Source organism: Patiria miniata, unplaced genomic scaffold (assembly GCF_015706575.1).
Source record: "Patiria miniata isolate m_02_andy unplaced genomic scaffold, ASM1570657v1 HiC_scaffold_22, whole genome shotgun sequence".
NCBI lineage: Eukaryota > Metazoa > Echinodermata > Asteroidea > Valvatida > Asterinidae > Patiria > Patiria miniata.
In genome coordinates this window covers 13,718,275-13,736,187 of record NW_024037061.1, presented here as the reverse complement: position 1 = coordinate 13,736,187, position 17,913 = coordinate 13,718,275, and the positions used below count along the sequence as shown (strand labels likewise).

At 39.3% G+C, this 17,913-nt stretch overlaps 1 protein-coding gene across 3 annotated transcripts; it reads right to left on the bottom strand.

Moving 5' to 3' along the window:
• Positions 1-1,850: 1,850 nt before the first annotated feature.
• Positions 1,851-17,209, bottom strand: LOC119730356 (glutathione hydrolase 1 proenzyme-like). 3 transcript variants are annotated; one of them, XM_038203210.1, is made up of 13 exons: positions 16,947-17,209; positions 9,949-10,032; positions 9,594-9,641; positions 8,617-8,838; positions 7,627-7,862; positions 6,981-7,176; positions 6,320-6,480; positions 5,229-5,402; positions 4,670-4,809; positions 4,110-4,300; positions 3,504-3,744; positions 2,557-2,688; positions 1,851-2,045 (listed from the first exon to the last, which is right to left on the bottom strand). In XM_038203210.1, exons 1-13 carry the CDS (start codon positions 17,045-17,047, stop codon positions 1,896-1,898), a joined length of 2,076 nt encoding a protein of 691 aa, XP_038059138.1. In that variant the 5' UTR covers positions 17,048-17,209; the 3' UTR covers positions 1,851-1,895. The 3 variants fall into 3 exon arrangements, with proteins under 3 accessions (XP_038059138.1, XP_038059140.1, XP_038059139.1); XM_038203212.1 differs by lacking the exon at positions 16,947-17,209 and adding an exon at positions 11,598-11,754; XM_038203211.1 differs by having other exon boundaries at positions 1,896-2,045; positions 5,229-5,399; positions 16,947-17,047.
• Between the last annotated feature and the right edge of the window lie 704 nt (positions 17,210-17,913).

The following is a 17,913-nucleotide window of genomic DNA, read 5'->3' as shown; positions in this document are numbered from 1 at the left end:
TTGGCAAATTGAAAAAAACGTGTTATGTTTCCGTTTTAGAAGAATAGAACAATTAGACATTAATAAGGTGTTATGTAAAATGCGCCATATTTACACACACACACACACACACAAATCTGTGACAACATATTCTCCTTTCAATGACTATATATAAATATAACATTTGAATATTAATTGACCTCTTATGACGGGCATCAAACTGGAAAAAAAATAGTTAAAACGAATCATCATCTGTTACAAATCCATGTATAAATATGTCTCTTCATTTAAAAAAAAGTTAAAATACAAAACTCTCTACTCTATTAATCCTAAAACAGTCCTGAATCCTCAAATTTGAAAAGATTGTTCCAAATAAGGCTAAGTAGGCCCTAAAGGGAAGCAAAAGATTGTTACAAGTTCAAGGTGGTTAACCAAAGGTTTGCTTGACAATATATTATATATTGGAATTACACAATGTAGTTAGTTTCATTGAGCTTCGAGCTTGCTTAGTACAGAAAGATTGTGCTCTACCTGCTTTAAGCCATATCCTTCGTCATGTATACATGTAGTTGCAAAATAGTTAATGGGTACATTTCAATCTGTCTTTTATCTTCGATAATAATATCACTATTAAAGGTTTGTGACCTGCAAAGAAAAAGAATCTCGTGAACAAAAAAAAAACCCAGGTTTTCATTCAGTTTATTTATAATGGCCAAAATTCCCTCGTGTCACTTTATGACACCGTGACATACTTAACTGGCTATAGTGTTAACATATTTTTTTTTCCGGGGAGTTAAGTGGATATGTCCCCCCCCCCCCCAACACCCTCGACAAAGAAGCCTTCTGATTTTTCTGTGTGATTTGTGCAAAGACTCGACCATTACTATAATTTTGTACCCAAAACAAAGTTTCCAAACGTTCATTTGGGTGTTATTGAGAAACAACGAAGAAAAGTGCTTAGTTCGTACGGGAATGAATAGTGTATGCACAACACAGATAAGGGTTTTGAAAATAAAATCTTAATAAAGAAGGCTATTTTAAATTTACAAAAAAGGATAAAATACAGGCTCGGCCTTCAAAAAAATGGATGTTTGTTTTACTACAACTTTTCGAATACTCGGTCATTGAACTCGTTCAACTGGAAAATGTTATTTCCAGCCAATGCTCTGCCATGAACATTCGCATTTCGGTCTTGCCACAACATACTGAAAAATGTATGATTCTACAAAATTTGTTTTCATGTATTGTTTGAACCCGTACGCAACCCTTAGGCGCGGTAAGAAAGGCCTAAATTCCATATAAAGTGATAAAAATAACATTTAAAATAGGCATTTAACTAACCCGGCGACCACAAGTTGAAGACACAAGGTGGTACCCATTGATTCCCATTTATGTATAATGGAGATGAATGGTTGTACCCATAGATGTGTATGGTTGTACCACGCTTGCGCGCATAACTCACATCATGTAGAATGCCATGGTTCAGTGGTTACGGTGTTTGATTAATGTGCGAAGGTGCGTGGGTTCGAACCCGGCCAGGAACATGGTGTTTGTGCCCTTGGGCAAGACACTTAACTACCATCGTCTCTCTCCACCCAGGAGTATAAATGGGTACCTGTAAGGGTCGAGGACCGATTGAGCGCTGATATCGGCTGCCGCGTGGTCCCACGGCCTGATGAACGGGGAAATAATCGCTTTGAGATCGTTGATACGATGGAAAGCGCTATATAAGCACAATTATTAATTATTATGTTCGTAGATTTCATGAGCGTGGGCATTTTGGCAAACCTCATTGGTCGATGAACAGAGTGCGCGCGTATGACCTGCGCGTATGACCTGTGCGCACATGCGCGGTACTATGGTTCTTCTAAAGGTCGCTGGTTGGGACTAGTTTATAAGAAAACATCATGCAAGAGTTAATAGTGGGCGTATCCTGAGCCGGGAGCCCGAGTATCTGAGTTGGTATACCATCTATTCTTCTTTGTTTGCATAATGTAATTGACAGACGACATCAGAGGTACAGAGTTGACTATCTGACCACGTGACGACAGGCCATTCACAACACCCTAAAAAGAGAAATCATGTTTGAGAAACAATCAGTCGAATTGGAGTGGGTTTTGTGAAGAAAATATGTTTTTACGGTGTGACTGTATCTTACAAATCATGTTAGATTTTAGTTCCTTTTATTTCTCCTTGCCAACTGATGAGGCCCTGCCAAATGCTTTTTGTATTGTTCTAGATTTTTCCCGTAGAAAATTCTCATTATAACTTCTAGTTCTAAAGCTTCCATTCGTGAAATCTCAGGGTTCATTTTGCCTCGATCGTTGATAAAGTGGATCATTTTATATTTAAATGAACATTTCCCTTCGCCCCGAAAAGGTCCCATATTCAATTCCATTGAAAGGATAACTGCCATGACAACAATGTTTGCTGTTGAAACAAACGGTGTTCGTGAGTGACGTTCTCCGGTAATATTGTAATGAACCGTCGGAATAGTTATTCTCAGAGTATGTGGGATTTGTTTGCATTGATGAAGTACATGAGTATATACAGAGTAGAACCAAAGTAACTACTCACAGTTTCCAATGAAGCTTCGTGATTATATGTCACTGATTTAGTAGCGCTGTCCACACCAAGATCTGTTGAAAACCTGGCCCTCTCCATAGCATCGATGACGTTATGTTCGAACCACACGGTCTGGGCCGCCATCTAGATGGAGTAAAATGTATTCAAACAGTGATGTGAGACGAAGTGGAAACGAGTTTGGTACACTTTGTCGCGACACCCTTCCAATCTCAATGTATAGATCAGTGCTTCTACAACATATAGGCGGCAGTGGGCTCTTAATACGAGAGCTACCTTATAGGGTACCCCACAAGTCGGCCATTGTAAAACGGTACCCCAGAAGAGAAATTCTAAAGAAGAGGGATAAAGGGAGAACAATGCAAGTACCCCAGAAATCCAGTCCGTAAGGTTGTGTGTTCTGGCCCAACCCGAGTGTGTTTCCAACACAAACCGCGCGCTCCTAAGGAGTTGAACACTGACCTATACAGTATTTTGCTCATATTTGTACAAAACATGTACGGAGAAAATAACTGTACGATCGAGGAGACATAACAATTATCCGAGAAAAGAACTGTACGATAGAGGGGACATTACATTTATCAAAGGCAAGATGATAATAGTGTATGTACATTATTTTCTTAAAAAGAAAGAAATCACCTAAAAGATCGAATCGGACCTCAAGCTTTTTCAAGAGAAGCAATACACACTAAAATCTTAAAAGCACTCCAAACTAAGGCTCTTGTTTCAATCTTAATATAATCACGGACGTTGCAGTTGGTAAATCATATTTTGGACATTTTTGCTTTGTGGGTTCAAACTCTACGGCCCTCCAACATATTCAGATTAAGCTAGACTCTTCTTGTCTGCCAAAACTTGCGTTTGTGGGAAACATTTGAGACTTGTTGAACTCCTACGCCCTTAAAGTTTATCGGATTTAGACTGTTTTTTTTCTGCATTACCATGGCAGTTGCGGTTATCATCTCCAACCCGCCGGATGACCCGATCACTGCCTTGACCTCGTAGTCCTTATCGACAAGAACTAATGGGCTCATGGACGACAGAGGGCGCTTGCCCGGCTGGATGGAGTTCACAGGTGAAGGTGACAGTCCCTCGACCAAACTTTCGTCTGGCAGCGTGAAATCGCCCATGCCGGCGTTGAAGATGATGCCGGTGCGTGTGCCGCGTTTCTTGGCACCAAAGCTGACAACACGACAGACGGAAATTCATGATTGCTTTATTGATGACATTTCACCAAAGCGACTATATACATAAATATAAAATCTTGCATAAAGCCCTAATATGGGACTATAACTGTGCATTGAATACACTTAAGCCAAGCCATGTCATGTTTAAAACACGGAAAGGATAGTAACGTTTCGATCAATCCAGTCATAGGCGGTGGAAGCACGTGCATTTCCTACCAACTATAGTTGCATTTCTTTCTTTTCCCCACATACTTTTGGATAGAGACTGGATTGTGTTTAGAGACACTTGCCAAATTACCACGCTCTTCACAATGTACTTTCACTGTAATTCTTTTTTAAGAGAAAAGATATAGTACGTACTCAAGGCTTAAGGAGCTGGTGTAGGATACAGCATTTCCCGCCCCGTCCTTGACAGAGATGTGCGTAGCGCCTCCAGCGGGGTCCATTTTGGGGGCGTACATGCTCCCGTATTCTAGGAACTGTAATGCATCTGTTTGTATCTTTCCCCTGGTGGTAGTAGCAGTCGAAGTCCTCCCCAAGATGCCCATGACCTGTAATGGTACCAAGAGTGTCAAGGGAAACGTTTTTGGTGAAGCAAGGGTTGAAATCAAATTTGAAGGATAAGCAGCTCCGCGTGAGATTCTTGCGAGCAGATAGAGTGAGAAATTACCTTGAATATTAAGATACATGTGCATTTTTGGGTATATTTTTTAGAGGCCTAAATTTATTTTGCCAAAACAAATGTATAGGTTACATAGTGGTTCTGGGATGGGAGGAAAAATGGTATCAATCAATCAACTACATGTTCAAACATGTTCAAACACTGTGAAGGCTCAACATCACTTATGTACGACAGCCACATAAACAAAACAGTTTACAAATTGTATTTAAATTTGAAAATAAAACACTCTTTATCTTACCTCTTTAACGCTGTCCTCAAATTCTGGGTCACCCAGCCGACTGTGTTCAGCTAAAGCAAACTTGAAGGATTCTAACATTCGATGGTAAGTCTCCACTTCTGTTGACGTGTCTCCTGTACTGCGCCAAGACAAGCTGTAGCCTGTTGGGGAACACAAGACACAATGACGCAAACACGTATAGGCCACGATTAGTGTAAACATATTAATTACAGCATGTTATAAACGTGTCATAAACATGTCGACAGCTTGATGTAATTACAAAATAACGTGCACGCAAAATAATGCACGCAAAACGTCGTCTGAATGTGTACGAAACGTTTTTGCTAAACAGAAATGTTGTATAAAACATATTTTGTTGCCATTCAATTATTTTTATTTTTGAAAACAAAAAATAATATTTCGTCGACTAAAAAGTGTAAATATCAATTAAATTAGATGTCTTTCTTTACCCATCTCTTGTTCTTGGAGTGGTAATACGGCGGAGGGTGACATCACTTCTAGCATCCAATAGGCTATATCCATATTTATATTTGGGCATTTTGTGCATTGATGATCTTACCTTCTAGAATATTAAGGATGTAGTTCGTCAAAATGCCACTGGACGGTGGAGGCGGGGCATATACCATAATACCCCCAACATCATACAACTGGCCGCCACCAAGCTCTATGGATACCGTGTCCGCACTACGGGCCTCGTATTCCTCCAAGTCTGCCAAACTGATGTTGCCTCCTAGTTGTTTTTTTAAGTAAAGGTTCGAAAACAGAAAATGAAACTGAACAAATTAAGTACAAGATACTGATGTTCTGCGACATTTCTTAAATTCGTAGACTTCTACCCAATCAAACTAAGGCACCATTACTGCCTGTCAATCTCCCAGTGCGCATTGACCAATTTAACGTTTGGTCAGCTGACAACAGAACCTTGGTCAGACTTCCTCGCAACTACTGTGAGAAATGAACACACACCAAATTTTCGTAAGATTTACTATAAAGTAAATTCGTTTTGAGAACTTCGTTCGTCTAGAATTACCCTTCAGTCGAGGTCTACGCTACACAACCTGTCCAATTTTATTATATTTTATTGTAGTCTTGGTAGTCAATTTCAGGTTTAAAAAAATGCTTTCCAAAGGAGCCCTCAATGCAGTTTTCGTTCAGACTCTTCAGTTTTTCCTCGAGTTATTGTTCGTATGCGGAAAATGGACCGTTCCTGATTTAGCCATAAAATAAGCCCCGCCCACATTTGACTTGTGTTCATTGCTCACTGCGCTCATCCTAAACCGAGTTTAACCGAGCTATAGTAGTCACCTGACCCAAACTCATGATCTAATTGGTCAATGCGCATTGTTTGATTGGCAGGCAGGTAGAGTCCATGAGGGGAGTCAGGTTGGCGTAGTGGTATTTTCCTCGCCTTCCACCACTGTGGGTTCGAATCCCAATTGGGCCAATATGTGGATTGGATTTTCAAGTCCCTACATGATTTCGTGGGTTTTCCCCAGAATATTCCTCTGGGGTTTTCTCCCACCTCTAAAACTGTAACTTCTCCTCATTGTCTTCTCTCTTCAGGTTTCTTTAGGCTTGCGAGCTATAAAGTGCCTGGGCACTTTTAAAGAATCATTGGTTTCATTACCAGAAATGACAAATAATAATTACCCATTTCATTTACGTCATCCACGATCATGTTTGCAAGGTCTCCCTTGTAGAACCCATCGGCTCCCTGTGATGCAATGGTCTCCAGGGTTGCCGCTAATTTGGGCAAAGTGACCTCGTCCCCTTGCTGCTTAATTCCACCAGCGCTAGTCAGAAATATTTCACTGCAAGAGCAGAGTGTAAACTTTTCTTATCAAAAGAAGTCCCAGCTGCGCTCGCTTGTGGTAATATGTCACTCATGTGAAATTTCCAGAATGCAGTTACTGACAAATTGCTTAGTACAGCAGTACAAAACCCGCTCCATATCTCATTTTATTGCATTATTTTAACCAGGTGATAATTCTGAGTTCGATTTGCAACACTAATGTTTAGTTTCCCACGTTTGTTCTCGTCATTACACAATAAGCACTCAGACTTTAATACTACCAATATATCTATTATATCACATTTTCAGAGTGAGCTTCAAACCAGCAAGCTCCGTCTAGTCGTTGAGACACTCTCAACCATCGGCAACAGTAACGTTTCTAACTCAACGATGCAAGAGATTGCCCCCAATCATTCGAAGAAGCTACAAATGCATACACTATAGGTTACACTCGCAAATGGTTTTTAACTCAAAACTTTCTTAGCAGAAGAGGCATACAACAAAATACCCATTACATACCTCAAACCTGTATCATTACGAATGACGTCTTCGTTGTCTTTGATGGCTTTAGCCAGTGCCTCACCAATCTCAAAGCCGCCCTTGGCTAGACGGATGGACGGCTCCACAAGGCTCGCCCAGGACAGAGTTCCACCATGGTTTTTATGCGCCCTAAAGAGACCAGCTACCTGTCCGGGGATGGCTATAGCCATGCCACCTGTACAGATGAGACAAATTGATTGAATACATCGGAGCTATGAGAACAGAAAAGGCCTATAGTTCCACCTTCCTTGGCACCACGAGTTAGATGTTACAAGTTATTGCTGATCCATAAGGGTTCATTTTGTGTAAAACAAAGCCGGAATCAACTCTACTTTCTCGGGCTTCTAACCCCTGAAATGCCAACTCCAACCTCTTTGGTTTTAATAGGAGTTTTTATGCAGCTGATATTTACTCCCTTGTCATCTCTTTGTCATCACCCCGATCAGAAATACACTGGCGATCCAAATACCTTGTAATGTAAACAGATTGTGGCCTCAACCGTACCATCATCTTAAAATCGGCTTTCAATTGACGGACACCACGGTGTGTTAGGTGTTGTAATTTTAACATTGGATATTTTTCATGTGAAGAAAATTGTACTGACTCTGGCTGCTGTGAACCTCACCTTTAACAGCAGATCCCTCTTGGCCGCTGAACATGTCCATGCTGGCACTAGAGGGCGCCACCACCTGCCCATCAACAGCTACTGTTTTGATTGCGCCAGCGACGGTGCCGGTTTTATTGTAAAAGGTCAGGTAGCCGCCTCCTCCCACACCTCCAACGTGCAGGTTCAGCACGCCCACACAAAAGGAAGTGCCTATCGCCGCGTCCAAGGCGTTGCCGCCGTTCAACATCAAGTCCCTGAAATAAACAGGACGAGCCAAAGGCACATAGGAGCAATGTGGTTTGAGACTTTGCAGTGTGGCTAATCACGTATAGGGGATGGCATCAATGTGAACGAGAATATAGGCAAGCCTAAAAGATGGTCCCAACCTTATAGTAAAGGGGTCCAAAGGTAGTCATTTTGTGAGGTTCAGGCTTATGCTGAGGCTTGTTCAAGAGTAATTCACGAGTGATAATCATCAGTCGTCAGATAGAAAGAGGAATGAAAGTTTGCCTTGTGGGACTGGCAAAAAAGGACCAATTGTGCCTCAACTAGACCGCAGTGGGTAAAACATGTATTTGCTTTTGAAAAAACTAACTAAGGCACAGTTACAAGTGAGGACGGTTTGCACTTAATGGACACAATTCAAACTGCAACATTTCAGTACAGTGAAGAAAGCTTTCAGGCAATTGGCTCCTTTTTTGGCGATGTATCACAAATATTCTCCTGTTAATTGTGTGCTTCTTCGTTTTAGCCTTTTGGCTTCTGAATATGCTCTTTTTAAAGATGACATTTTGACGACATTAATATTTTTGACGTTAGGATTCAATGATATAAGAGCAGGCGATTTCACCGACTATTAGAATCAGTTTAACTCCGGGTTTCGGGTAATAAAATGAATCTTCGACACTGCGCGTACGTACGACATGTCTAAGCTACAAACCAAACATGAAAACTAGGTTTCTTGATTAAAAACAAAATAATGTTATCGTTGAAATGCAAAGGTTTTACCTTCCAACCCTCGAACAGAGTTCTCGATCAGACGCTACCGCGCCGTTGAAAAATTGGTAAGGTTTCAGCTTGGGGTCGGGGTGACCCAGCCCAAGACCTAACCCAAGGGCTAGAAAGAAACCAACGCCAAGTAGAACCACCATAAAGATGAACCAATAAGACGGGACTTTGTGTTCGTCTTCTGTCCTGTTCTTGGCGGATTTCTTCTTCCCTGCAGCCTCCCTGTTGAGAGGGTCACAAAATGGTCAAAGTCACAGGCATACTTAATTATAGTGGGGAACTCTACGGCTATAGGCACACAGCTATATAGCAAGGACACAGACAACGGGATACTTGGACAAAAGTTTTGTCAGTGGGCACGTACTGACGGCGACTTTCAATTAAGTTATCGTTATCCCACTTGCGCCAACTGGGAGAAAAAAAAAACATCACGCGAACATATAGTCCAAAAGGCAGCAAAACAGTATTGCGTGGGTTTGTTCATCCAAACTTGTCACACAAAATCTTTGCTCGCTGTTCATGGGGTTATTATGGGTAGTTTACAATGTAATCATATTGCTTTACACATTATGGTCAAGACTATTCGCAGGATGCTTTGCTAATTAGCAACAAACAGACACACAGGTCAAATAGGCTCTAGAGAAGATTTAATTGAAGAGTGGAACGGCAGGTCTGTAGCTTTGTCATTGTGTTTTTTTAGTGTCCAAGTTCATGATGCCAATGACTACGATATATCCCTATATAGTATAATTTCTGTATAAATTTGGGGTGTGGAAACCTTGACTTGGTAGCCACATGTAAGTTTAAGTTCGAAAATCAAAACTGTTCCATGCTGCATACTTAATTGCACAAACCAAATAAACAATTCAACATAAATATCATAGTACATTCTTCCAAATGATCTACAAAACCCGCCGCCCAAAATGAACTTCTTTCGGAATTCACCAGAAAACACTTTTCAACGAAAATGAACTTACACGTCATATTTTGTCTTTCCTCCTTGTTGGTGTGCCGAGATGCTTAAGCTGTGGACAATTTGAAGATTTAAAAGTGACATTTATAGGTCAAAACATCTGTGATAATACCATTTGTAAAATAACAATATAATCATGTTCTATTCATAAGATGGTATTTGGGTGACGTAAACTCAATACACGTATTAGGTGTTCCCTTCATCATCATATGCAGTGTTCATAATACGTCGCTGAAGGGCAACACCCAATATTGATATCCCTCATTTTAAAATGTCACCATCAATTTAAATAAACAAACCTAAAATGTGCATTAATTTACATAAATGTACATATCTCTATATTCACATGGAAGACTTACTCCACATCGTCATAACCTTGTGGTTCCCCTGTCTTCGTTGTTGGCTCGGAGTCGTGTTTTGGAGTTTCGTCTCCATTCTGGTATCTGTAGGCATAAGAAATCCATCCATTAAGAAGTGGTATTTATATACTTTTGCTGACAACAAATTGTTTTCAATGTGAACGTTTTTACGTTGTAATTGCAAGTCTTCATTGGATGCTTATTCTGCAGCATCACATCATGGTGTTAAAATTGGATACTCTAAAATGTGACGGGATGAAATTTAACCCCGTTTAAAGCGTCATTTTCGAACATTTTGTGACGCGATAATTAATTGAACAGGCCAAATATATTTCATCTTTATGAGAGCAACACTCAACTTTAACGAGGCAAAACGAATTGTGTGAGTGCAAATCTCGTGGTAAGGAGGTGTTTTTACTATCAAAAAAAAAAATTGACAAACTTTTCAAACGTTCCTTGTTTTTGCATATTAAGTTTCATTCAATTTAATTTGGAAAATCAAACTTAAAATCACTATATAGAAAATGGGGCAATGTTACTGCACATGCACGACAACGATAAATAATTCCAATGGAAATCTACAACATCCAAAACGGTCCCTCGTTGCTGCACTATCGCCGCAAATGGCGTGGTAGGAATAAAGTTCATTCACCGGGTTCAAACTTGCAGGGTGCTTTTCCTATTTTGAGGGCATTGAAGCCAAAATCGAGACAGCACAATTCCAGAAGCAATGGGAGGCATGGACTGCACAATGTGGAAGTCATTTGGACGGTGGCGACACCAACATTTGGAACACCACTGTGGCTTGTAAGAAACCGGGAAAGTAGGCTTTTTTTTTACCGATTATAATGTATTTTGTATTTTCGTTAAACAGCGAGGATTTGAAAATCTTACAATTTTTTTTTATCGGAAGTCCATAATTAATTTTATTGATATGACGTTTGATCAGTTTTGCTGTGAATAAATCTCAAATAATAATGCATGTGATGTAATGATGATTTAAGGCCTATGTGATTGACAGTGTTTAGACGGCGATGATAGTAAATGACAACGACGACTATATTATGAAGTGATGATGTAATACAGGCCTAGGCCTATACTTGGTTTCATATAATGTCTTAATTGCATGATTTTAGTACATAATTTCGACGTGAAACGTTAAACTATATAAGCCAACGCAATTCCGAATGAAAAAAAAGATGGAATCTTGCGTTCCAGACAGTATCATACAGCGGGAGTCCCACTATTCCAATTAAAAAATGTACCCACAGCTAGCTATGTAGAGCATTTGATACGGCAGCCATGACCACGGCTTGGCCTACGACCTCATGGACATCACACACGCTGTTCTCTCATATCCCATGCTGATTTCCCCTAATTTTAATAATCACAAACATGCATGCCTTCCCAAATTCCCGATTGTATTAAAGCTGTTCACATTCACATCATCAACTGAGTAGTTAAGACACGAGTATCATACAATTACAAATCAAATCGATGAGTGAAATTTAATTTTCAATTGCGAATGCGTATTCAAGAATTCACTCCATCATTTTCACGCCACGTTTTGAAGATTCTGTGATCGTCTTTCACTTTCAGACGACAATTTGATACTTGACCAGAATTTTCTCAACTTTACTTTCTCCTACCTGTTTGCTAGGAAACCATTTCCATTACACAGCACGTAACCCCGATTTGTTCCTGTAGTCGTGTACATTTTATCTGAATTTCAAAGCTGGATCTGTGTCCAAAATGGCTGTGCGTGAAGAATATTATGATCGACACCGGCCTACACTGTTTACATGTACATGCCATTTAAATACACGCACACGTACATGCGGCTAAATACCACAACGCCTACGCAGTAGTATTTCCAGCTACTACACGTAGTGGTCATAGGAAAATCTCATTAATATTTATGCACACCAAGGCCACACACACTGATCTCTGTTTAATGGACAGTGGCCGCACACCTCTGACGTCACAATTCGTTGAATAGGGAGAACTATTTAATATACAGAGCGTTTGTTAAACCTCGGCTTCGTTGGCGGTTCGTCTTCATGTTTGTTTCGGCTTCTTTTTGAGGACTTTGATTAGGCCTATCCTCTGAAACAAATGGAATAACGCTAGGACTTCGATCTCCTTTTAATAGTATTGGAAGTTCCTGAAGCAGTACTAGACCCATGTGGAGTCTTGTGAGTCACAGCCTAAAATACCTCCGATGCCGATTCTTGCGGGACCGTACCAGCCGAGGTTTAGAAATCCTCGAAAATGAGCACCTGAGTGAACACCGGTTTGTCTTGAAACTGACACTCGAAAATTAGTTAATCAGTATAAGCTTATTTTTTCTATCTAAAACCTTGACTGCTTTGGAGTCCCACTTGAAATGTTCTATTTTGAGTTGCATAAAATGCCTAGGCCTACACATTTTCATGCGGTATTCAGTTTAAACATTTTTTATTAATTATTACCTTCGATTTATAGTTATTTACATCTATATGAATATTGTGCATTTATGTATTTCATGTATTTACTAAATACCATACGGACACTGGTACCCCTTGCGCAGTAATTCTACACTAAGGTACCAACTTTGAAACGAAATCGGATAGTCATTCTAGGACGGGCCATAAACCAGCTAATTTAAAACTGAAACAGGTATATCGGGGGGGGGGTGGAACGGAACAGAACAACGGAGTCAACATGTCAAACCAGTGTCGTTGTTGAATTAAATTCGCATATTAACTGCATGGTTTGGATTATGGAACTAAAGTTATCAGCAGATCGGGACTATTATTCTGCCATTACTCTGAGAATCAGATACAACATTGCTAATCTATTCTAAAGATAGCCTAAATATAGAAGGTATACTATTATGTAGTATTCATCGTCAAACCAGCAAGCTATTACATGTGCACCATTTTACAGCTGCTTTCTATATGTGCAATTTTAAGTTTTAAGATTCATAACATTATATATGGTTTTGAATTGCTATTTTTTTCTCTACCAACTAAAGTAGCCATTCATTGAACGCAAAACAAAGTTTGCTTGTGGAAATGTTACTTTACAATTATCTGCTGCATGACCGACAAATTTATACAACAGGAAGAGATTGGAACCGAGCGCATTGGAAAGTTTATCCATCGGTCCGGGTTTTCTATATCTGCAATGTAATTGATTTCAGTACGCGCATTTTCGGTATGTTAGAGAACTATATTTATATTTCGTGCGCAACTAAGGCAGAAAAGCGTAAAAGCACAATTTTTTAAGAGGGTTTCAGACGCTCATGACAGAAAACGGTTTCGTTAAAAAATAAAAAATATATATGAATTAAGAATTCGTTAGGAGAAAAAAATATTGAAGAGCTGGGGTATAGAGCAATAGCAAGTAAAGGACTTTACAAAAGAAAGAAGAGTGATTCAGAAATGTGTACTTTTTGCCATTATACAATAGATTACATTAAGCACTTTTTCTGGTTATGTAAAACCGCTAATCCCCTTATGAACGAAATGGAAAAGATTGCTTCTTCGAAATATGGTAAATCAATCACTCTATCGGTGAAGTAATTCTTTTCGGGGCGGGTGAAAAACAACCCGGTTTTTAAATACTCTAATTATAGGTAAACAGACAGTGAGCCGTTTATGGCCAGTACTCCAACCTTATCATCTTTTTTTGAACAGATTCGTTATATGAATTAAACAGATTTGTCTTGTATGTTTGTTTGTTTCAATGTTGTTTTTTTGTAAAAATTAGTAGTGCGTGTAGAGCAAGTGATACTTATTGTACATAATTATTGTTATTTATTAGTTGATTGAATCTTTCAATAAAATAGAAAAACAGCAAGTACAAAGTCTCTAAATTCCAAAATGTGAAACTAGGTGGATCAGACAATTAAAACCGATTTAGTTTCAGTCGAAACGCGAGAGAGATCTAATCAATTGAATGAATTTCACTCTAAAACGTCTGTTTCCTAGTGAATTCTCAATCGAAAAGTAAAAGAGAATTCTCACACTTTGGAATTCACAGAGAGATAAATGGTTTGAAAAATTTTAGCATGACAGTTATTCACGTATCAATGTTTACTTAAATTTTGAAAATGTGTGGTTTAAAGGGGCTACATGTGATCAACAGCCTTATGTTTCGCATTTATAACTTGTTTCCTAATCTTAAAGTCTCCCAGAAATTCGTTTTAGTTTATGAAATATGTAATAAAGCTCACTAAGTTTAAGAATTGATTGTGGTCTTTTGAAAGTAATTTCTATTCCAATGCAGAACGTCCACACGTTCATGACAAATCAACCATGTCATCACGCGATTTCAGGTTTTGTGCATAAAAATGATGGAATGATTTGTTGCCGAGGTCACTTCTCTATTTTTTGTAATCCAACTGTTCATTCTGACAATGGCCAATATGCAAGTTGCTGCAAACAGCTAAAATTCGGTGTTAAAGTTGCGCTTTAGGTACAGAATCATTAACGGTTAAAGCGACAGCCTATTAAATCACAGCAACTCCTCCTGTCTCAAAAGTAGCATAACCTACTATAAAATACAGCATTATGTCTTGCCCTTCACCGACGTACATGCATACTCAGTGTGTTACCCCCGAGTGAAAGTGAGAAAAAAATTATCACTCGGGTGGGACTCGAACCCACGACCTCCTGCTTTCTAGTGCAGATGTCTTACCACTCTACCACCAAGCTTGCGGGATCGGTTGGCTGGTTCGATTCTGATGTACCGCAATGAAACTATTCGTAAGATGGAAGTTTGCGACGGGGTGATGCAAATTCAATATTCGATTTTGTCCTTCACCGACGGAAAAAACACTGCAAAATATTAATTTTAAAGGTCTTTTTTTTTTCTCTTCATTTTTACTAACTAGCATCAAAATGTTTTTTTTTTATATAGGGTTTGTCCTGAACAAGTTTGGCAATATCCGAGGATTTTATGAAAAGTCATCGTAATGATTATGTTTTAAGCATTTTGAATTAAAATTGAGTTCAAAGATTTCATTTCAACATTTCATTTTCAGAAACCTTTTTTCATCAAAAAGACATCCTACAGTTTCTCAAAAAGTTTTAAATCCTCAGTCGGATTTTTACCGACTTTGCCGGCCGGGTCATATTTTTATGGTGATGAAGAGGAGGCATAAATGACTATACTTGTAGGTATTCTTCTAAATCCATTTTTTTTCAAGTGCTCTGTGTATGGCGTGTGTGATTGATGTGTTTGAAAAAAATACTCTATTGGACACCTGCTGGAGAGTCTAGAGGTGGCTCTCGCGTCATATAGGCAAACTTGAACTTTGGCGGTAAAATTTGAGCCGTATAGGCCTATCACCAATATCAATGTCATATATCCATTATAGCTCTGCTCAAGCACAATGGTTTGACAGAACTATTTTCATGATTTGTGACGTGGTATGTCAACAAAAAAAACAGGCAGAATTGGGCAGAGCTATACATGTACATGCATATATAAAAATAAAAAATGGAGAAACAGCTTCAAAATGACATTTGCGTGGATTTCAGCGATTTTGAGATTTTTGAAAATTTAAATGCTACTTATGAGTAACATGTTCTGTAAACGATTCCAACTGGAAATGTCATTGTTTTATTAAACATTTTTAAAGAGGCATGTCATTTCAAATGACGCTTCGTTCAAGATTTCGTTTTGAAATTACGCAAAATTAGTGTAACTGGAAAAGGTTTCAAACCAATAAAAGGCCAGCTTCTTTGCTTCTGTATGTCCGTTGATAAGGAAACATTGTTATTTTATAATGAAACCTTGTCCGAATAACGTTTATTTCACTAAACAAACTTCAAAGGCATATTTCTCATTTTTGACATTTCGGACAGTCCGATTTCAAAATATAATGGCTTTGCTTCACAATATCCAATTGCAAGAAAACAAAAGCGGCATTTGAAAGAGCCATGCAGGTGTATAGTTAACTTATATTGCAATAACTCAAGATTGACTTTCTTGCCTAAATGTGCCTGATTTTGACCTACCACGTCATATTTGGGCAAAAGTCCAAGTTTTAATACAGGGGTTTATAATGGCGCGAACAGCGGGATATAATGTTAGACCTAACAATCCAAAGAACGTTTACATTTTCAACAAAATCAAATGGCTAAAACAAGCTTGACAACACCACATTTTTTCCTTAGCTGATGATCATCGGACTTCACTGAATCGAAACTTCACTAAGACCAAACTCACGGTAATACTCAGTAAGGGGAAGTTATAAATTCGGGATTCCCTCAAACATATTAATTCAGCACCGCAGTCAATAAATGCAAAACCAAACTCGAAAACATGTGGCCGACCTTAATTGTTCAACCATTGAAATTCAGCAACTCCATTTGTTAGTTCACATGCACAAGCTTTTGATCGCTTCATCACCAATCACTGGGTAAATCGGTCCAGGTAAATGGAAAGAATGATATTCACGCCACTTTGTTTGATAGTGCATGGTGGAATCTGGAAGTTACGAGTTTAATTTTACGTCTTCCAATCCAGAGATAATGTTCATAATCAATATTTTCAAAGAATGACACCAACAGCAACAACGAGGCCATAATAATGGTGGAAAAGGTGGCGTCGCAATCCTACACTCTGGTGAATCAACAACTTAGTAGGCCTAGGTCTATCCGCGAAAATTAATAATTTCAACTGCCAAAGCGGTTAGATTTTAAACTCCGCTTCTTTCAAGCAAAAGTCGTTTGATCATTGCACGACGATTGAAACGTACGCTATGATATAAATATGGACCTGTAGTGCCCTGGATTAAATCCGACGGGATTCATTACATTTCTTCAACTGATTTAACATCACATGGTCAAACCATGCATGGCTCCATGGTCAAACGAGCACTAACTTTTTTGTCCTCCGTTTACAGCTCATGCACACTCCCGCAGCTCTGAACATGCTCCATGCTCTGAACAAAGGTTAACATTAGGCCTATTTTGAATTCTGAGAAGATTGTGTGGAAGACTTACCCGTCGTTTTCCATTCCGGCTGCTTGGTTTGTTCCTGCCGACGTACTAGCCTCGGTTCCGTCAGTTGTTGATGTACGTCGGGCAATCGCAAAAATGTACATAGGTTTTAACCCCAGTTATGCAAATGATACACCTGATAAGGCCTGCGATTATAACAGAGAAGACATTGAGATATCGGGGAGTGCCGCGGTAACGTCCTGGACTTTAAACCGAATTTTTTTAAAGCCCATAATATGACCTGGTAAGGTAAACAGGTTTTAACAATAGGAGAGCCTGGCAAAGGCCAACAATGCTGCTTTTGTGAGTTCGGAGTGGCTATGCAAATTCTCCATTGAAGCTGAAGGGGCCTTTGGAAAACACCTTGCATACGAGTAGTAGGTACGTGCACTCATGCACATTTTTTTTGTACATGGAGCAAGAACCCACGGGCTACGAAAACACGCTCGGTACGTGCAGGGTCTGCTTGCCGCAGTCTGCCAGGCTTCACTATTGGGTGGCCGCGGTGGCCTGGTATTGCGTGCACATACAACCGTCACTTAGTCCCAGACCCAAGTTATTACAAAAATATATTTAATTCACAAACACCTCAAAATGAAAAACACAATAATAACTCTATATAATACAAAGATGTCTTTGCACTAATATTTGTGGCACACGTGCCAAGTGGTATGATTTTTTTTCTCTCCACCACAATACTTTTTAAAGCAGAATTATAAGTTGATTACCAGCTGGAAGATGTTTTATGTGACTTCCAAATTGTATTGTTGCCGACTGAACATTTCTTTCAAAAATATGAGGTGGTCGGGTGCCAGTGAAAATAAAATGACTTGGGACTTGGGAGTTGGTTTGTGACCTATCAGTACAATGCAGTGATAGTTATGGCCTCAGGATCGGTGAGGAATATTGCCTTCAGTGCAAATATCTGGTGATAATTGAAGGAAATGTCCATGCATGATGCCAGTAATTC